Source organism: Lycium ferocissimum, chromosome 9 (assembly GCF_029784015.1).
Source record: "Lycium ferocissimum isolate CSIRO_LF1 chromosome 9, AGI_CSIRO_Lferr_CH_V1, whole genome shotgun sequence".
Taxonomy (NCBI): Eukaryota; Viridiplantae; Streptophyta; class Magnoliopsida; order Solanales; family Solanaceae; genus Lycium; species Lycium ferocissimum.
The window spans coordinates 32,088,863-32,109,688 of record NC_081350.1 but is presented as its reverse complement, the minus strand read 5'-3'; the positions used below and the strand labels follow the sequence as shown (position 1 = coordinate 32,109,688).

The 20,826-nt window shown below is 36.9% G+C and overlaps 1 protein-coding gene across 6 annotated transcripts in view; it reads right to left on the bottom strand.

Annotated features, from left to right (window-relative positions):
* Positions 1-20,826, bottom strand: part of LOC132030292 (uncharacterized) — a 38,867-nt gene that overhangs the window by 17,515 nt on the left and 526 nt on the right. For 3 of the 6 annotated variants that reach the window (XM_059419866.1, XM_059419863.1, XM_059419861.1), the window contains exons 2-18: positions 17,304-17,397; positions 15,683-15,777; positions 15,024-15,544; positions 14,673-14,883; positions 14,269-14,574; positions 13,457-13,610; positions 13,192-13,329; positions 10,998-11,079; positions 9,525-9,775; positions 9,325-9,438; positions 8,764-9,026; positions 7,605-7,853; positions 7,368-7,523; positions 6,506-6,646; positions 6,164-6,406; positions 3,606-3,733; positions 2,627-2,750 (exon numbers count right to left, since the gene is read on the bottom strand). In XM_059419866.1, the coding sequence (XP_059275849.1) occupies positions 2,627-2,750; positions 3,606-3,733; positions 6,164-6,406; positions 6,506-6,646; positions 7,368-7,523; positions 7,605-7,853; positions 8,764-9,026; positions 9,325-9,438; positions 9,525-9,775; positions 10,998-11,079; positions 13,192-13,329; positions 13,457-13,610; positions 14,269-14,574; positions 14,673-14,883; positions 15,024-15,544; positions 15,683-15,777; positions 17,304-17,397 (3,270 nt within the window). Of the gene's footprint in view, positions 1-2,626; positions 2,751-3,605; positions 3,734-6,163; positions 6,407-6,505; positions 6,647-7,367; positions 7,524-7,604; positions 7,854-8,763; positions 9,027-9,324; positions 9,439-9,524; positions 9,776-10,997; positions 11,080-13,191; positions 13,330-13,456; positions 13,611-14,268; positions 14,575-14,672; positions 14,884-15,023; positions 15,545-15,682; positions 15,778-17,303; positions 17,398-20,826 lie in introns of those variants that run through there. The other 3 variants (XM_059419862.1, XM_059419864.1, XM_059419865.1) reach the window with 3 other exon arrangements.

Genomic DNA, 20,826 nt, shown 5'->3' with positions numbered 1-20,826 from the left:
ATCCAGTTAATCAGAGGGTCAAGAAGAGACTAGCAGGGTGGCAGATATTTGTCCAGGGTGGGAAGGAAGTGCTTATTAAAAGCACATTACCGAGTATTCCCACTTACTACCTGTCTTTATTTCTTGCTCCAACTTTGGTCATTAATAAATTGGAAAAGATTCAGAGAGATTTCCTTTAGGATACGGCGGATGGGGCAAGGAAGTTTCACGTGGTGCAGTGGGACATTGTCACATCTCCTAAAAAATGGGGAGGCCTATGAATTAAGGATTTAAAAGTTTTAAATAAAGCTTATTGGGCAAATGGATGTGGAGGTTCGGGGTGGAGGTACAGGCTTTGTGGAGGGGAGTGATAGTTGACAAATATGGGATTATGGAAGGGGGCTGGAAAACTAGAGATACCGTTTTGCCTTTTGGTTGTGGTTTACGGAGAAATATCATGAAGGGATGGGATAATTTTGTGAAAAATATCTCATTCAAGGTCGGAAATGGGAGGGTGGTATACTTTTGGGGACACAACTGGTGTGGAGACATATTATTGAAAGATGATTTCCAGAGTGTGTACAAAATATCTTGCCAAAGAGATTTGACAATTCAACAAATTAGACGGACTCAAGGTGGATGGACTTTTTTGGGATTTGAGATTTAGAAGGGATTTTCAAGATTGGGAAGTGGACGAGTTTCAAAGATGGATAGATTTGCTTCATAGGCAAGTCAATCCGGTGGATAATCCCGTTGTGTGGTGGTGGGCCCGGGGAAATAATGGAGTGTTCTTGGTGAAGACTTTTTATGAGAAACTTTTGGTTAGGGAGGAAGCTGATTTCCCATGTAACGCAATATGGGTTCCAAGTGTGCCGAGGAAGGTGTGTTTTTTCACTTGGCTAGCCACTAGAGGATGATTTAGACGGCGGAAAATCTTAGAAAGAAGAAGGTTGTTTGCGTCAGTTGGTGCTACATGTGCAAGGAGGCAGGGGAGGACGTGGACCATCTTCTTCTACATTGTGGGTTTACCATGAGATTGTGGTGGGACATGTTTAGGTAGTTCAACACTTCTTGGGCAATGCCAAGAACTGTGAAAGAGTTGATGGTCAGTTGGAAGAGCGAGAGAAGGAGGAGTAGACGAAGGGCTTTGAACGTGGTTCCGCTAGCATTGATGTGGTAGTTTGGAATGACAGAAACAAGAGAGCTTTTGAAGGAATAGAGTCAAGTTTTTCTCAGTTGAGGAGTAGTCTCCGCTCCCTTATTTTCTTTTGGTGTAACCAGAAAGTTCCTAGTTGTATAGAGGATTAGGTGGAGTTTGTAGAGAATCATATGTTGTAGATTCTTTATCTTTTGGTATATGCCTTGTATACGGTCATTATTTTTGGCCATGTTTATGAATGAAAATACTTTAACTTGATAAAAAAAATTAGTTGTTGATATAGCTTAAACTCACAAGAAGTGTCAACACCTCCTAAATTTCCTGGAATTATAGTTATACTAACTATAGCCTATTGACTTGTTTCTAAATTCTACCTATCAAAGAATAATAGCATATTGACATGTGTCTGAAATCTCTTAATAACTTAAATTGTTTGAAATATGATCATTTTTCACGTGGTTTGCGTTCTTTTTCCTTGAGCCAAAAGGGTTCGGCCATACTCGAATCCAAGACTTCTGTAGCATTTCATCTAAAAGTTTGAACGGTTAAATAGACAACATTTTTATTTGTTCTCATCGATCTCTAATAAAGTCGTTATAAAAATTCAATATGGATTACAGCCGCTTTGATACTTACAGCTTGTTTGGATGGTTGTTACCTATTGTACTGTATCGTTTGTCACTTTAAAAACAACGCTTGTTTTGATTGTTACTTATATTTTATTGTATCGTATTGTCCAATCTAGTGATGGTGTAAAGAATGGCTATTGGGCCTAACTCACCCCAAAAGTAGCTTATGAAGGGAGGATTGCACAAGTCCATATAGGAAAACCATGTACTTTAACCCATCGATGTGGGGCTCTTAACACTCTACCTCACGCCCAGGGCTGAACATATGGTGCGTGGAGAATTTCTTAATATGGGGCCCAACATCAGAAACAATGAATTTGGGGGGCCTGGCTCTAATACCATGTAAAGAAATGGACCTTGGGCGTAACTCAACTCCAAAACTAGCTCATGAGGGGAGGATTACCCAAGTTCATAAAATGAAACCATGTACCCTTTAACCCACTGATGTGGGACTCTTAACATATGGAAAGTGTCATTTTATGTAACGATTTGATGCCCTGGTCTCAATATCTTCCTTCCAGTTCCTCAACTGCTAGGTCATGCCCTTAGGTGCACACTAGGCATATATCATCAAAACCACTAAGAGACTAGAAATCACTTATGCTTCGTCTTGAAGAGATTTATGCTGATTAATAAGTTACACAACATGAAAAGAAAATTAACTTACAGTAAGTAAAGACGACATACAACTTGAAATAAAGTGAAAGTAACATCATATTTTGTAGATTCTTGATCTTGGTATACCCTTTGTATACGGCTGTTGTGGCAATGTTTATGACTGAAAATACTTTTACTTGATCCCAAAAAAAAAAAAAAAAAAAAGTGAAAGTAACATATCAAAACCACAGGTTAAGCACACCTGGATGTCTATGCCATGACAAACAGAAACCATAGAACCTTTCCTTCCTAAAGCTAACAGCTCCATGATCAATCTGACAGATCTCAGCATGGGTAAAACAGAAGCCTCTCCAGCATTCTCAAGGCTGCAACCATATCAATCACTACCTCAGTAGCAGTAGATGCATTAGCAGATATAAACAAAAAATTTGGTGATGAGCTCATATCCTAGATTTTCAGTTAAAATTTAATGACAAGTTCAATATGTTGAAGAAATCTAAAAGAGGCTCCCCAAAGAGACGCTTCTTGCTCAATAGAGATTTTGGCTACAAAGCTTTACAATCTAAACTGAACAAATAAACCTTCAATTTCGCAACTAAAATGAATCTAACCCTAGTTATTCTTACCAAAAACAAAAACAAAAAAAAACAAAAAAACAGAAGAAAAAGATAATATAAAAAGAGTCAGGTTTTCCCACATTAGCCTAGAAACTTTAAAAATGAAGGAAAAAAAGTATTACAAGGTCCTGCAGGCGGGAAAAAAATATTGAGGAGATCGTGTTGTCAATTAGCAAAAGGAGGCCATAAGGAACTGTAAGGTTAGGGAGCAGGTTACACGAGGCTAGGAATAAGGAAGGATGTCAAAAGCTTAGGTTACTGAATTGACAAGGTAGGCAGAAAAGCTCAATTTGGCAAATGAAAAATTTCTTCTGACAGGAAATCTTAATGCAAAGGGTTGCACATCTCATCTTATTTATAGTTTAGATAAGAAACTAACCTCATCATTCCAATTTATTACTGGGAGAAGTCTACTTTGATAAGGAAGAGAATTATGAGTACAACACTCATAATTCAAAAGTAGAGTTAACCCTAATAATTTCTACTTAGTGATTGCTAAGCAGATACATATGGTTGCTTACATCCAACAAGATCATCTAATGTAGAATTAACCCTAACAATTTCTACTTAGTGATTGCTAAGCAGATACATATGGTTGCTTACCTGTCAACAAGATCATCAAAAGTCCATATAAGTGTTATTTCTGAGAAGTAAAAGCTATGTTTTCTCAACTGAACTCCACTCTTAAGTGCATGATAAGGAATTGATAGCAACAACTCAAGGCATATCCACTGAAATCATTAAAGAAGACCATCTTATCATGGCAGCACATCAATTTCAACAACCACAAGTAAAATTCTTAAAATAACAGAGCAATGCTGGCAAGTTAAACCAGAACAAGTAAAAGAAGAAGAAAAACTCTAATAAAGTCACTGATCCTTTAAAATAATACTCCCTCTGTCCCAATTTGTGTGGCACCCCTTCCTTTTTAGTCTGTGAATGTTACCTTTCTATAATTAGAAACAATTTAACTTTAAAATTCCCCTTTTACCCTTAATGAACTGATTTATAGCCACACGAATATCTAAGTTTGTTCTAGACCACAAATTCTAAAAGTCTTCCTTTCCTTCTTAAACTTCGTGCCAAGTCAAACGGTGCCACATAAATAGGGATAGAGGGAGTAACAAGTAGCATCAAAGCAAGTACCGAGACTAGTGGTTATATTTAACATCTCAATGGAGAAAATTATCCCTAACCATTACCTACTTACATTAACTACTCGAACTGCTTCCCAAAAGCTAACAATTTTTCTCTTCTCTTTTGACGCTCAATAATTCAAACAGAAGGTAGTAAACTAGTATTATTTTCAGTCTCTTTTTTATAAGTTATTATTTCTCCTCTTTTTTGTTATCCATTTCTTGACCAATCCAACTTGATCCACCTGAACCTTGCATGCTTAGGTAGCCAAATCAACAAAAGGGCAGCCCTGTGCACTCAGCTCCCGCTATGCGCGGGGTCCGGGGAAGGGCCGGCCGACAAGGGTCTATTGTACGCAGCCTTACCTTACATTTCTGCAAGAGGCTGTTTCCACGGCTTGAACCCATGACCTCCAGGTCAAATGGCAGCAACTTTACTAGTTACGCCAAGGCTCCCGTTCTGGTAGCCAAATGAACACATGGATAATATTCAAGAAAGTTATCTGTATTACACTATTTATTATTTCTAGGCGGAATGGCTTAGGAGACCCTTTTACTTGTCCAGTTTTGACATCCCGGTGCCTGTACCCCACTGGGTTTCATCTAAACCCCTGAACCTGTTCAAAACAGGTATTTGAACCCCTCTGACTGTTGATCAAGCTTATGTGGCATTTATTTTGCTGAGTCCGATAAAATGTGTGGTTACACGCGTTTAAAAGCAAATGAATACAAGAATTTTAATTTAAAAAATATGAAAATTAAAAGGAAAAGATAACAATGAAAAGAAATCCCCTTCCCTTTCTCTCTTCTTCTTCAGCTTCCCTCCCTTCTCTCTTCTTTTTCTTCAGATCTGCTCCCCCAACCTTCAAATTTTCTCTTTTTGACTCATATTTTTGGAGAGAATCTACTTTTCAATTGAATCATCAAGAAAAAAGCTTACCCATTTCGGAAAAATCTCACCGGCAACCAGAAAAACTCTCTTCAGGTTCCCGATTGAACGCCATTTCTATTTATGTTGCCTTGTCCGTCAAAATTTGATTTTTTTTCCAAGAATCCAACATGGTTAGTTTTTTTTTTTTCCCCATTTTTTTTTTTTTTTATGTATTTTGATTTGTGGATCCATGGAGGTGAAGGAGAGACGAAAATTGGGTGTTTCTGCCTCTGATATTTTTTTTTTTTTTTTTTTTTTTTTGTGGTTGGGGGGGATTTACAGCCGGTGGTGATGGAGATGCTGCGGTCTTGATTTTATCATCGGCGGAGCTATTAACGGAAAAAATGGCTACAAGATCTGCAAAATACCATTTCTAGCCACTTGTAAATTTTTTTCATATAAAAATTAAATTTTGAAAAGGAAATAGAGGATAAAAATGTTTTTTAGTAGATGAATATGAAAAATGACATGGCCAATGATGTGGCATTAATTTCTCTGATGTGGCTATGATGTGTCATCCGAGCAAGTGAGGAACACGTAGTGACAGAGGGCTTAAAGTACCTGTTTTGAACAGGTTCAGGTGTCTAGATGAAACCGTATGGAATACAGGCACCGGGATGTCAAGACGGGACAAGTAAAAGGGTCTCCCAAGCCATCGCCTTATTTCTCTGTGTGTTACCCATTTTTCCCTAGCCTCAGATATAAGACATAAGTTCTGCTTTGTTGTACTCCAATTGAAACACCGATATACCAGCTTTTCCAGATGTGTTGTGTCATTCTTTATCTCTGCCATGGGTTCTCAACTTCACTACTTCTAGAGGATATGCAAAAGCTTGTTAGCAGGGAGATATTTAGGGCAATTGCATGTTCTTTAGTTTCATTTTCAGGTGATGCACCAGAGATGTTAATTATTATTAGTCCTTCAATACCACGAACTATTTCAAACAACTCTTTTTGCTCAACGTCACCACCACCCTCCCTTCAGTCTTTTGCCTACCTGTTAAGATGAATATTGCATGTGCAATATACATACACAAGATATAATCTCCTTGTCATATAACCTTATGCATATACCAAGTAAAGGCAAAGATCACCTTCCAGTTCAATAAAACTGCTCGTCGAGATCGTGCCAAATGTCCCACTGCAATTATGCTGTTGATGTTATGAAGCAAGGTCCTGAGTAAGGAATCCAAGACTGGTTTACCATCAGCTTCTAATGAAGTTAACTCATCATCTTCTGTGACATCATCTAATGACAGCAGAGAGAACATGGACAGTAATCCTTCCAAAGCACCAGCTACTGCTTCATATGCTGCTAGGCAGATTTCCGCCTCAATCTGGTTTAGGAATTAAAAAAGAACGACAGAAGCAAGATATTCAAATTAATTGGCTGTTACATTTTAATGTATGCACATCCATGATTATCTAAATCTTACCTCTGAATTACATGCCAGAGATGTGCTACTTATCTTCCAGCAAAAGTTCCACAGATAGGTAACAACAGACGTGAGGGAAGCAACAGTGCCAAACTGTGCGGACCAACTGGAGATGGAAGCAACCGCTTTGATGGACGTCACCTGTCCAAAGGTTTGTTAGAACACAAAGTCAGCAGCTTATAAATCTGATAACCCAAAAAAAGAAAAGAAACACAAACTTGGAAATTATGGAATGAGGAGAAAGGCTTGGTTGATTGTTCAAATGTTCATGGAGAAGCAACAAGAATCGTGACTTTATGTGAAAAAATATATTGAACCACTTACAGCAAAATTCCACATACACCCTATTATCAAAAGATTAAACACCTAGGTCCCCTATATCTTAAAACAATTAGAAGAGGATAATTATGAATATACCTGAGAGAGAAAAAACGAATATACCAGAACGAGATTTCAAATGAAGTTTCATGATGAAGTACATTGTTAAAACAACAGAAAAGAAAATTGAGGATTTTGAAAACAAAGGTTAAGTAAGACACAGAGAGCAGATCTTGCAGTATCCTTAAATTATATGGTACATTTCAATCCAAATGGTAATCTTCTTCATTAGTGAATGCGTCTAAAAAGTCTGACCAGAAAATATCACTGAGTTCCATCATGAGACTAATAGCTTCATATCACATACACATCAAAAAGTTAGATGCAGAGACCCTAATTGCTAGAGGTTGTTAGTTTATTAAGATGTAGTTAATTCAAAATATAACCATGATAAAAGGATATTTTAGAGATTCCACATCAACATCAAAGGCCCTGCACGGATGCAGTATACATGCCCATCACATTATGTCATAAAGGATCATACAGCCTGCAAAACTGAACTGGTCAATGAAGACGACAACCGACGCTGACTCGGACCCCCCAGCCTGCCTCGGATGGAGCCAGAAAAATCTCCACACTCTTCCATGTGTTTTGACCAAAAAATGCTGCACGACGTTTCAGCATACGAGACTAGTGCATCCTGTAAGCAGCCAGTTCAGGATTTTAGAGAAATCTCAAAAAGCCATAAATGAAATAACAAATAGGATTCCTGGTAACTAACCAATATAGAGAAAAACAATTTAGAGAACACCACAAAAATGGTCGAGCTTTTCATCATTGAATATTGGCCAGCTTTGTTAGAAATGTCAAGGCTTGTCTTCGAGCTCCCTGTTTTCAAGCAGTCAACCGCTCTCCCTTGGAGCACTTGTAGCTCATGGATGAAGCTCAAAAGAAGGATGAGAAATTTTACTGGTACACAATCCAAATTGTTGCTTCGACCGCATAAATTAGCACCATGATCTTGAATGATCTGTACATGATGCTACAAGTATTACAAGCCTGTAACTGGAACTAATAACTATGACATAATTCAAAGGTCAAATACTTATCAAAAAAAAAAAGCACAAATACAATCTACACATCAAAGAGGCACCTATGCTAACTTGCCAAATTTAGAGAAAGACCTCACAAGACCAAATCTCATTTACTTGGTCATCCCTAAGAGTTTCTCAATCACAATCAGACACGTAACAACAACTGATGCAATGTTATATGGTGAAACAGAATAAACCTGTTTAGGACACAGGTAGCTAAGGTGAAAGAGCAGCCTAGAATGAAAGAAGACGAGAAGAAATTAGAAATGGGATATCCTCAAAGTGCTTGTCATATCATAGATAAACGTTCAAATGCGCCAGTTAAACACTGATGATAGAAGGTGTTAGAAGAGTACCGAGTATGAGGTAAAATCACATGAAAGGAAGTTTGTGTCAAAACATCTACAATCTCTCGAAATCCATGCGAACTACCAAAGAACAAAACATAATGGAAGCAAACGATCCATATAGAGATACTAACCAGTTGGAATTAAAGCTTAGTCATATTGGTACACTTATACAAGTCAACTGACACTTTTACTAGTCAGGTGTTTCACAAGATTCCTTTAGTTAGTGTAGAGCTTTGTATCAGCGGCAAAGATAAAGTGAAGCTCCAGTGTTAGAGAAAAGTGTATTAAAAGACAAACTATTGAGTATTGCAATGAAACTAAGTCCAAATGAGCAGAATGGCATTGAGGATTCACACAACCAAACCAAATTAATTTGCAATTGAGGCTTAATTGTTGTTGTGTTGCAAAAAATCCGCCAAAATAGTACAAAGAACAGTACATTATTGTGGAGGGCATTGCCAGGTCATAATTTCTAAGAAGTAAAGAGAAAGCAAACCTTGAATATTGGATTCAAGTCCTCTTCTTCCTTGATAACAAGAAAAAGCACCCGTGTCCATCTTTTTGCTTCAGATTCCCAAGAATCCAAGTCTTCGTCATCATAGCTAACGAAAGTATCAATTGCATAGCGGGAACTTATCAACTTTCTTTGGTAACCAATGAGAGACTCCAAAAGCTTGAGCTTTATTTGTAGATTGTCAGATATAGAGGGTTCCTCTACGCTCATCCCAAGCCATTCTTGCACCTTTGATCTCAAAGAACCTAAAATGGCAAAGGAAAAGGACCCCTTTTATAATTATATGCATTTGGAAAAAAGGAAAAAAGAATTATCAATATCTGCAAATACATGAACCAAAGATAAGCTTAGGAAAGGTAAGGTAAGGCTTGGCCCCCGTTGCTTGTACTTTTTCGTTTGAGTTATTTATTAATAAAAGGTCACACAAGGTAAGTACCTGAGTGATATTAGCTTAACAAAGAAAAAAGAAAAGATGAACCAAAAATATTCATACAAATAAGTCAGCATGCCGGTAAAAGGATGTGAGTGTACACATTGACATACCTCCATTATCAGTAATTTCTCGCGGCAAGCTTGAAATGAAAAGTAGAAGTGTTTCAAGAGGAACATCAAGAGGAATCATCACAGAAGCAGCAGCAACTAGAATGTTCTCACAAACTGGAAGAAACAAGATGGATTACCATGATTGTGAATTCAAATACTGATTTTGATACTTTCAGCACGCCCAAAAATTTATTATGTACCTTGGTGCCGATAAGACGGGTTGAAATGTTGTTTACTGCTTTCCATAATATATCGGAAAGTGTCAAGCAAGTCTACTTTATCCCTCATGTAAGACTCCTTATCTTGCAAACTGACTGGCGATATATCACCGCATTGTCCAATACCAGAAGCCGCTGAAGAAATGCACTTTGTAAGACACATTAATCCAGCTCGTCCAAAAGATTGCCTCTTAGCAACGGCAGCCAAACTTTTCAGAAAAGCAACCCCATTCCTGTCATCAAATGGAACTTCAAACCATTAAATTGCCTTTACAATACCAATTTCAATGATGCTTTCCTAAAAAAATCAAGTTGAAGTCTTTGTAGCATGGTACTGGAGATCTAGAAGAGGGGCAACGTGGCCGTTGAGATTTATAGTTAAAAAAAATAAAAAATAAACCTGACCTTCCAATATCCAAGAGTAGTCATTTTGTATATGGTGAAGACCCAAAAACAAAAAATAAAAATATCTAAGATGCTTAATAATGAGATGAAAAGCATGGCAAAGCAATAACGGAGACACCAGCAAAACATTCCAATTGAGAGAGCTTACGGATTAGAGACAATCTATAGTACAGAACCTTAATTGCTTTATCAGGAGTGTTGTATGTATAGTTTCATGTTTTAAGAGTGTTCTTGCAAGAGACCATCCATTTTCAAATGATTTTTTTAATACAGAGAAATCTGCAAGGGCCAGATGGCACACCATCGAGATTCTGTGGATAATGGTGCAGCTCTATCCTTCTCCCCTTAATTACCAGGCTCTTGCTTGTGGCAGGATTCAAACTCGTGAGTCGTGACATGCACTTAGCACAAACATCACACATGGAACCCTGACCACGTAACCAAAACCTTGGGGGCTTTCAGTCAGATGAATCATTTCAGATAAATCTTCTTAAACTTAACCTATGAATGCCTGCTACGATTTTATTGAATTCCTTGCCTCGCACTAGGATGAGGGAGAAGATTCCCACCAGCTATCTTAGGAAGTACCTGATCCTCCAGCTTCTATATTTTCTTGGTAGGAACCATTCGATCCTCAACAATTGATAAGTAAGAGATATTATTAAAGAGTGATAAGTAAGGATTGTTTAACCTATTTTTTTTTCCTCTTGTCAAAAAATAGGTTAAACAATCCTTAAGCTATCACCATTTTGCAAGTTTCATACTTAAACTATTGGTATTCCTGTTACCCACCTAGACAAAACTTCCTTAAAATAAAATAAAAACCCAGTTGAATATGTGGCAAAATGTTTGGGATAACTTGCTGAGAAGCGCGCGTGAGATGAAAAAAGTCATCATAATGACGCCACCTGGCTTTTTCTATGTCCAGCTTACATAGAATTTCTGAGTGCCCCTTCTTTTGCTTCGAGTCCAATACCTCATTGGCAATGAGAGATGCATCAATAATCCTTAACAGTTAAAGTAAAAACTTATCAATATGTGATAGCATACCTTTCATCTAGATTACTCCTGTACTGAGAAAAAAATTGGCCAGCAGCTTCAATTGTCCAGGTAGAGTAAACTCCTCTTACACCTGTGAAACATATGCACAAATAAAAGAATCAGTACAGTCATGATACATGTATTCCAGAAGCATGTGTGGAAGTCTATAGAATGTTGCTAAATCTTCGTTTAAAATAACAAAATATATTAATTACCAGCACCAAGAGAGAATGAGAGATATAAAAGAAACATAGGATTTTTCTCCTTGTTTCTCCAGGAGCTTAGGAAGTCCGTCATTGTGTCAAATATGAATTACATCTTTCAAATTACATCAATGGCTATGTTGATCTCGCATTAATCTTCTCCACTAGAAGTTTGGCTTCACTTCATTGATTAGAATCCATCTAGGGCTTGAAATGATGGTTACTCGTGGGTCTGGGTTTTGGACTCTTGGTATCTGCTTTTCAGTTGTGACTTTGGATGGCTTGGGATTGGGTTGTAATTTGATTCTGGTTATTGAAACTTTAAAGCTCACTGAGTGGTTATGCTATACTCAAGAACAAACATGAAAAGCATAAAAAGCACAAAAGGTCTCTTCCGATACTAAAGTGTTTCGTGCACCACCTATGTCCTCAAAAATTTACACTACTGACTACTCCCATCATCCACCCTGAACGATACATTCTCATTAGGCTCTTCTCGTCCCTGCATGTTATTTCTCCATGACCCGCACTCATAGGGAAGTGTAACATTTTTAGTCTTTCATCCACCTTCCAAGCAAGACCCCATATTTTTTCGTGACTCCCCCACCTCCCCCCCACCCCCACCACACCCTCATGAAGTATAAGCTAATGAAACTTGACAATTCAACAAATTAGGGGGACACAAGGTGAAGAGACTTTTTGGGATTTGAGATTTTCAAGATTGGGAAGCGAGTGAGTCTCAAAGATTGATAGACTTACTTCATAGGCAAGTCAATCCAGCGATTAATCCCGATGTGTGGTGGTGGAGCCGGGAAATAATGGAGTGTTCTCTATGAAGTCTTTTTATGAGAGTCTTTTGGTTAGGGAGGAAGTTGATTTCCCATGTAATGCAATATGGATTCCAAGTGTGCCGAGAAAAGTGTGTTTTTTCACTTGGCTAGCCTCTAGAGGGGTGAGTTTGACAGTGGAAAATCTTAGAAGGTGGAAGGTTGTCTGCGTCAGCTGGTGTTACATGTGCAAGGAGACGGGCGAGGATATGGATCACCTTCTTCTACATTGCGGGTTTACCATGAGATTATGGTGGGATTTGTTTAGGTGGTTTCACACACTTTGGGTAATGCCAAGAACTGTGAAAGATTTGATGTTCAGTTGGAAGAGCCAAAGGAGGAGAAGACAAAGAGCTTGGAACGTGGTAGTGCTTGTGTTAATGTGGGTAATATGGAATGAGAGAAATAGGAGACCTTTTGAAGGAGTAGAGTCGACTTTTTCTCAGTTGAGAAGCTCAACTAGTCTCCGCTCTCTTATTTACTTTTGGTGTAAACAGAAAGTTCCTAGTTGTATAGAGGATTGGGTGGAGTTTGTAGAGAATCATAGTTTGTAGATTCTTGATCTTTTGGTATACGCTTGTATACGGCCGTTGTGGCAATGTTTATGAATGAAAATACTTTTACTTGATCAAAAAAAAAAAAGTGCCTTTGTTTCATTTTGGTACATCCACAATGGACAGTTTTGAGTTCCAAATTTCCAGGAGAGAGAGGAGTAGCCTGACTCAAATATTTTCCCTCATACATCATACCGGGAGGCCCTGCCCATATTTATTCATTTTAAAGCTTTTGATATGCCAGCTTCAGAAGACTAAAGATTTAGCCCTAAAGTGTCAGTAAAATTCCAAAATCAGCAACCCAAATCCAATTACAAGGTAGCAGAGGTCATTTGTTTTCCATCTTGATCATCGCGGAGCTAGCATTGGAAGTAAGAGTTTCGGACGAACCTATTAGCTTTGGTTCAAAAACCTGTATATGTGTTGAGAAATTCACTTTAATATGTACATATAATAAACTTCAGAACTCAGAACCCATAAACTTTGAATCCTGGATCTGCCTCTGATTTGCCTCCACACCCCCACCCACATCCACTTGTAAAACGCCACTTTAGCAACAAAGAAAAATATGGACCACATAGACCTACATGTGCTATAAGTGATATAGAGATCAACATACCAAAATCTTTGTGTTGCACAGGATCATTCAATCCTTCTACAAGTGAACCAGTTAAGAAATTTTGCGGAACCAACTCCGCATAGTGGTTGTATTTAGTCCACTCTATACTCAGAAATGACTGCATGACCAAGCACCGAACTGCAAAGGGAAAAGAAAAGGAATATAAAATGCAGAAGAATATTAATAAGGGAAATCCTTACACAATCTATCAGATAAGTGTTCTCTCTACCATAATATATATCAGTCTACTATTTTTTTTCTCTACCTTGAGGATTATCATGACAAAAACCACGTTCCCACAATACAGCTAACCACTCGAAAATTTCTTCTAAACTGTCCATCCAAGTATGGCCCACATTTCCATTGAAAGTTTTTACTGAATTCTCTGGAGATAAAGAGGAATGAAGCAACAAGGCCATCTGCAAGGGAAATTAATTATACAGTAGAGTGTCTTTTAGTATGTGATAATGATGATAATCCCATATGACTGGAATCAATAAACTTCAACAGCAAATCAAATCACACATCGAAGGAAACCTATACGGGAAATGTATAAAGTCAGAAGGAAGAATGATCTGGAGTAGAAGTGCACCACAACATCATCCCCTGACCTATAATCAGATTTCTTAAATCACAAACTCTTTACTTTCTTGGTTTGAGTACTTCATTTTTTATTTTTTTTTAATTATTGTTAAAAAGTTTGAGTTTTTAAAATCTCAACACTCTGGTCAAGCAAAACACCTAAATTTAATTACTTTATATCTAATCAATAATTAATAAAGCATCCAAACATGAGGGTTCAAGGAAATTCCTTCACCACTGTATCGTATACAAAGTACATTGCCAACTGCTTTTTGATAACCAACATTCTATGGCTGTAGTCAAGCCAAACACCTAAGATTAATTCCTTTATTTCTAATCACTAAAGTAATAAAGCATCCTAAAATGACGGTTCAGGGAAATTCCTTCATCACTGTATTGCATATAAAATACGTTGCTAACTGTTTTTGATAACCAACAGATGTTTCACAGCTATGCAAAAAGAATGTGAAAGTATTTGACATCATATGATTAAACCTGGTGACTCCATGCTGCTTCGACCAAGTGAGTGCCATACTCTTCGAGCATTTCATAAAGAAGAAAAAATGCCTCCCATTTCTGGTAGCTACTGGAGAAGAATTCACTTGTCTTGCAAACTATCCCAACCCCCAGGGACATAGCTTCCTCCTCAGCCCACCTTTCCCTTTTAGTCATACCACAATGGAGTAAACTTCTTTCATCTATGGTGTTAACACTGGTTTGACACTGGCTTTTCTCGTCTAAATTTATGGTTCTCTTCAATATAAATAAAGATTGCTTCCTCACTGAGCTCTCCTTATCAACCTGAGAAGATTACAGACATTAGCTAAAAGAAAACAAATACTTGTAGCAAGCGCTACTATCAAACAATGGAAACACAGTATAGTAGATACACAACATACCAAGCCTTTTTTCATTTCATCCCAGAATTGTTTCTCAGCTCTCAAGTCAAACATTTTTGTCGTGCTACTCATATAACTATATTGGCATTCATCAGTATAAGTAAAGAAAGACAGGTACAGAGAAAGTATAGCATACGCATCTCTTCTCTCCAGGGTCCCCAAAGAAAACAATGTCTTGCAACTCCTCCATAGTTTCTCTAAAATACTTTGCCTAAAAGAACAATAAAACTAGTGGCATAAGTCCATAATTCAGACATCTATACTTCAACCAGTAATTATCATTTCATGTCAATGAAAAAGCAAGAGAAATATTTATTTATTTATTTTGAGACTAAAAGCAAGAGAAATTACCGAGAAAGTATGCAGTTCTGTCCATTAATTAAGACTTCAAAAGCAGAATGAGAATCAAGTGCTCTGAATATGGAGGGGAGGAAAAAAGTAATTGCAGAAGATCGATGCTCCAAGCTTTGTGGAAGCATTTGAATTGTTATATTGCAAATATCCCAGAGCAACTTTGCAGAAAAAATTTCCGTGCAGCAATCATCTACGAGATCCAATCCAGATACTGATCTCATTGTATTTAAACTTTGCTGAGAAGCATCTAGTATCAATGTTAAAATATGACATGAAACAGGCAACGGGAAATAGTTAGGATTGCAATGCACAAGATTGTCATATAGAGTGCACTGTTGCCCCAAACGCCGGTCTTCTGAATTTTTAGAAGTCAGGCAGAATCTATAAGCATCCAAGTCTTCACTTTGAATCTCACCCATAGATAATCTGACCAATCTTAACAAAAATGGGCTAATGGTTACTTCAACAACCCCCCAACTGTTTGTATCAGCGACAACACTGAAAGTCATACCTGCAACCTAAATCGATTGTCACATTTAGTGGGAGAACATCAGAAAGAAAATTTTGTGGAAAAAGAAAAAATCACATCAGATATAATATAAAGTCCACAGATTTTTTGAAACTATATCCTTATTCAATTGAATGAACATGTTTACCTTGTTAAATAATTCACGATCATTGGAATGAACCAGCTTCATTAGGGGAAGAAATATTTTCCAAATAAATAACTGCATATATCTAGTCTCAGCTCCTGCAGAAAAGGTCTAAAAGGTATAAAGCCAGTAAAAGGTTTAAGGCCAAAAGAAAAGATTTGAAGCCTATAACTAGAACGCAACAAACAATCTCTGGCTAACAAACTAATATTTCCAAGCCTGACCACAATGGTTAAAATATTTGGAGGAACGAACATGATCCTTAGATAGGCAAGCTCCATTAAGATGCGACATAAATGCACAACCAGAAGCAAACTCTAAAATTTCTGTATGACAAGCCACAGAGAACTTTTTAAATAATTTTATTTTGATATGCGTTATGTTTTGTATGTAAGTGATTTAAGTGCAGCAGTACTTAAAGTGGTTAACTGATGACCACTCAGTCGAGGTGAATTACCAAGCTGACTGATGGCCCTTACTGCTTGTCCCACTAGTCCACTACTATCTAGCACTTGAATTTCGACAATTGTAAGCTTCTTGAGCTTGGGCCTAACCCATTAACTATTTCCTGTATTCTAATGAATTGAGTTGAAGAATTAAACCAAAGTCCGACATGGAACAATTTGAAACGACGAAGCCTATATTATTTAATGTAAGGAACCAAAATTTATGCAAAAGACGGTTATTCATTTTAATCGGGAAAAGGATAAATGAAATGAAATGTCAAAGTAAAATAAAAAAAGGGCAGCCCGGTGCACAAAGCATCCCGCGTTAGCAGGGTTCGGGGAAGGGCGGCACCCCAAGGGGTGTGATGTAGACAGCCTACCCTAATGCAAGTTGTATCCTCGAACCCGTGACTTATAGGTCACACGGAGACAATTTTACCGTTGCTCCAAGGCAAATGTCAAAGTAACTATTCAATTATAATTGCCCACATCACCTCTTTCTTTCCTTTTTTCTTTTTACCCACCCCCACCACATTTTGGAGGATCGATAGTGTTTCCACACTTCCCCTCCAGCGTGACTCTAACCCTGGACCTACCAGATGTGGGCGGAGGTGCTTTACCAACTGAGCAATCCTCACTTGTCCACATGACCTCTTTCATTGTTCTCTTTTATAAATGCCTTCTGATTTATTTATTTATTTTCCCTTCTTCAATGTTATATTGAAGGAAATATATCTTTCAACAAGTGTAATGAAACCCTTAACAGGAAATTGTGAATAAATTCACCATTCTCAAGTCATTTCATCCTACAGAGTCACATGATAAAAAGACGGTGACTTCTGGCAGTTGATATGCTATCTGAATCATTAATGAATTTGAAGATGAGTGGGACCATTGAGAAAGTTTAAGAATTCGGCTGTTAATAAGAATGTACTAAGTAGTGTTTGTTTTACATTGGAAGATTGCATTTTCCTTGAAAAAGTTTAACAACTTTAATGTTAATAACTAGTAGGACTTAAAACACACAAAGCTACTAAAGTATTTTCAACCATGAAATGTGTACACTCTTCTATGCTCAAAGCAAAGTAGTTTTTTTAGTTGAGACTCTTGATGCAAAACCATTAAAGCACAGCGATAAATAGGTTTGATGCCAAACAAAATCCAGGAATGTAACTGACCTGACTTCTTCAAAAGGTGACAGATTGCACTAACAAACGAAACAATACAATTGCGCTGCTCAAAATCCAAATCTTTGCTCCCATCTATTATACCCTACACCAAAAGCACCAAACACCAAAGAATATTTAACAATCAAAATATTTTTCACTCCAAATACCACATCAATGCGAATATAGTACATAGAAAAAGTAGGAGAAAAGTGACATCAAAACTTCAGGTCTCAATGATCAAAGACTAACAATAAAGCACATTTTTAACAATGATAAAGGATTTCTTTCCGAGAAAAAGGGATATGTGAATCTGATTCCAGTGAAGCATAAGATTTATATATCTCCAATGAAGCATATAGATGTCTGAATCTTTCCACATCACTGAAATTAGATTCACATACTTTTTTCTTTTATTTTTATTTTTCCTTTCTGATACGCAAACAATTTATTAAAGGAAAAACTTATTAAAAAGCTATTTCTTAAAAGAAACCATCCGAAGGGGGGTGCACAAAGCGGATGCAAGTATCAATTCGACCTCTACATATATAATTATTATTTTTCAGAAAATAAAAATCCACACCAAGTTCATACACACTGTCACCAAGGAGAATTGGGTTCTCGCCCATTAATTCAAAATCCTGCACCTGCCTCTGAGGATGCAACTGTATACAATAAGCAAAAAAGCTCCAAAAGAAGAAATAACCTCTTCAAAGTCTAAATAAGACTTTTGACAGAATTTTACAACACTATTGAGCAGTTCAAAGATTTTTCCACTAATGTGGACAGTCTAATTTGGTTGAAGGAAAAGAAGGGGATATTCTCTGTCAAATCAGCCTACAAATGCATTCATAACAGAAATACTCAACTGGGATTCTGGCCTTGGAAGTTGATTTGGAAGGTTAAGATTTCTTACAAAGTGGCATGTTTCACTTGGTTAGCGGCTAGACAGGCTGTTTTAACTCAAGATAATGTGATGAAGAGGGGTCGTCAACTATGTTCCAGATTTTTTTTTTTTTTTTTTTGTGAAACTGAAGCAGAGACGATTAATCATCTTTTCTTACACTGTAAAGTGGCAGAACAACTTTGGCAGATTTTTCTTAATTTGAAGGGTCTAAAATGGACAATGCCAAGGAGTACAGTTGAAGTTCTAGCTTGCTGGAACAGAGATGGGAATCTGTCAGGACACGGGGTGAGATGGAAGATTGTCCCGGCCTGCATCTGGTGGAAAATATGGAAGGAGAGGAATCAGAGATGTTTTAAAAATAAAAGTATCACTTTCCAGAAGTTAAAAATGAACTGTCTAGTGTTTTTCTATTTTTGGTGTATTCATGAACTCGCTCAGGAGGCAGAGGACATAGCTAAGATTTTAGATAGATTATGAAGGAATAGGTGGTAGGTTTTGCTTTTGTGACTACTACTTGTAATTACTACTGAAGTACACTATTGGTGTATTTCTCTGTTCATAATAGAAAAATAGAAATGTTAGCTGTTCAAAAAAAAAAAAAAAATCTAAATAAGACTTAGCACGTAAGATATTTATATTATAACCAGTGTTATCAAAAGCGAAAAGCGCGAAAAAAGCTCTAAGGTCAGCTGGGGCTTTAAGCGCAAAGCGCATATAAAGCGTGGGCTTTAATGAAAAAAGCGCAATGGTGCAAAAATACAAATATATATATGTTTAGTCCAAGATTAATAATAATAAGCATGAATAACAAATATATGGACAAAGAAATTGTAAAAATATTAAGATAAAGTGAAATATCAATCATCTAGTGTCACCTCCTCAAGAGAGGCTCATTGGCAAGGAAAAGTATGTTTTAGAGCCTTGATGACGACACTGAAGCGCACATAAAGCGAGGCGAAGCGCTCAACATGTTTTGAGCCTCGCTTCAGGGCTTAAGCGCGCCTTTGATAACACTGATTATAACAAGCATTGTGAATTATAATTGCACATATATGTCAGTTCATCATTCTACTTACTTATCAAGAAGTATCTTACAAATCATCACCAACTATTTACTTCAACCGGTTTTCTCATCAAATGAAATGTACTCCCTCCGACCCATTTTATGTGATGGTATTTGATTGGTCATAGAGTTCTAAAAAAATACTAAATTTATTGACATCAAAATGGGATTTTGATAATAGATTTGAACTACTTAGCTAATGGGTAATGCATTCATGTAATTTGTTTTGAATTTTGACTCGTTGACCCGAGAGTTGACAAAGAATTGACTTTAACTTTAGAGTATCCTAGAATTATGGGAAAAGTTCTCCTAGACTATTCTGGACCCATTATTCATGGTTTTGGATAGATTGAGGCCATTGGGGATCGTTTGAGCAGTTTAAGCATTTCAAGTGAAGTAAAGGTTTGCCATTTTCGAGGCAAAAGAGACTTTTAACTCTTAGATACTTGCTTTTCATCAAAAGCATGTTCTATATGTTGCTTTTATGCATTTAAACTATCTAGTTTGTATACGAGGAAAGCATGAGCTAGATTAGTTAGTTCTTAAAGTATCTAACATAGACCGTGATACACTTCACTGGTAGTACATGGAGCTTGCGGAAGAGTACATAAGTTGATATGAGCTAGTTACAATATAATGATTAGGACTGCTGGTTGGTCCCTCTAAGTTTCTGTTGTTGTTTTGTTATTTACCTTTTAGTCATTTTCTTTCCTAGTCGAGTATATTATTGTAATCCCACAATGGAAAGAGTATGAATGAAGAATTATCTCTTTTCTCTTGCAATTTCCTTCTCTTCTACTTCTTAGCTGCAGATTTAACTTCAATATAGCCTCAGACCGTGAAGGTCCTAGTATATATATTTACATTGTTTTGATATTACTTTCAGCTAAAACAAGTCATAGATACTTGTGTGGCTATAAATCAATCCCATTAAAAGTAAATAGGAGTTTAAAGTTAAATTACTATTAAATATAAAAACATATCATTCTTTTCAGGATAGACAAAAGATGAAAGAGTATCAAATAAAATGGGAAAAGGTTGTAATAAAGATCCCTCTAAGTTCAAAAATATATCATTCTTTTTGGCCTAAGTTGCTCGGACTCTCCAAAATGGCCACCGTACCCGTGTAGGACCCTCCAAAAATGCACTACTTTTGGAGGATCCGACACGTACCCGTCGACATTTTTGAAGAGTCCGAGTAACATAGTTTTTGGCACATGAATATCACATAAAATGGGAAAAGGCAGTAATAAATATTCCTTTTTGGCCAATTACAGACTAAAAAAATACTCCCTCCGTTCACTTTTACTTGTCCACTATACTATTTTCATTTTTACTTGTCCACTTTAGTATATCAAGGAAAGACAAACAATTTTTTTCTTGTTTTACCCTTAACATTAATTACTCATTTCCTAATCATTCTCTAAGTTCAATGAGACTATATACCAATGTATGGGTATAATAGTAAAATACATACTTCATTTATTACTCCCTCCACTTCATAATAAGTGATGTTTTTAGCTTATACACTCCTTGAAAAATTATTCACTCCTGTTTTTACCAAC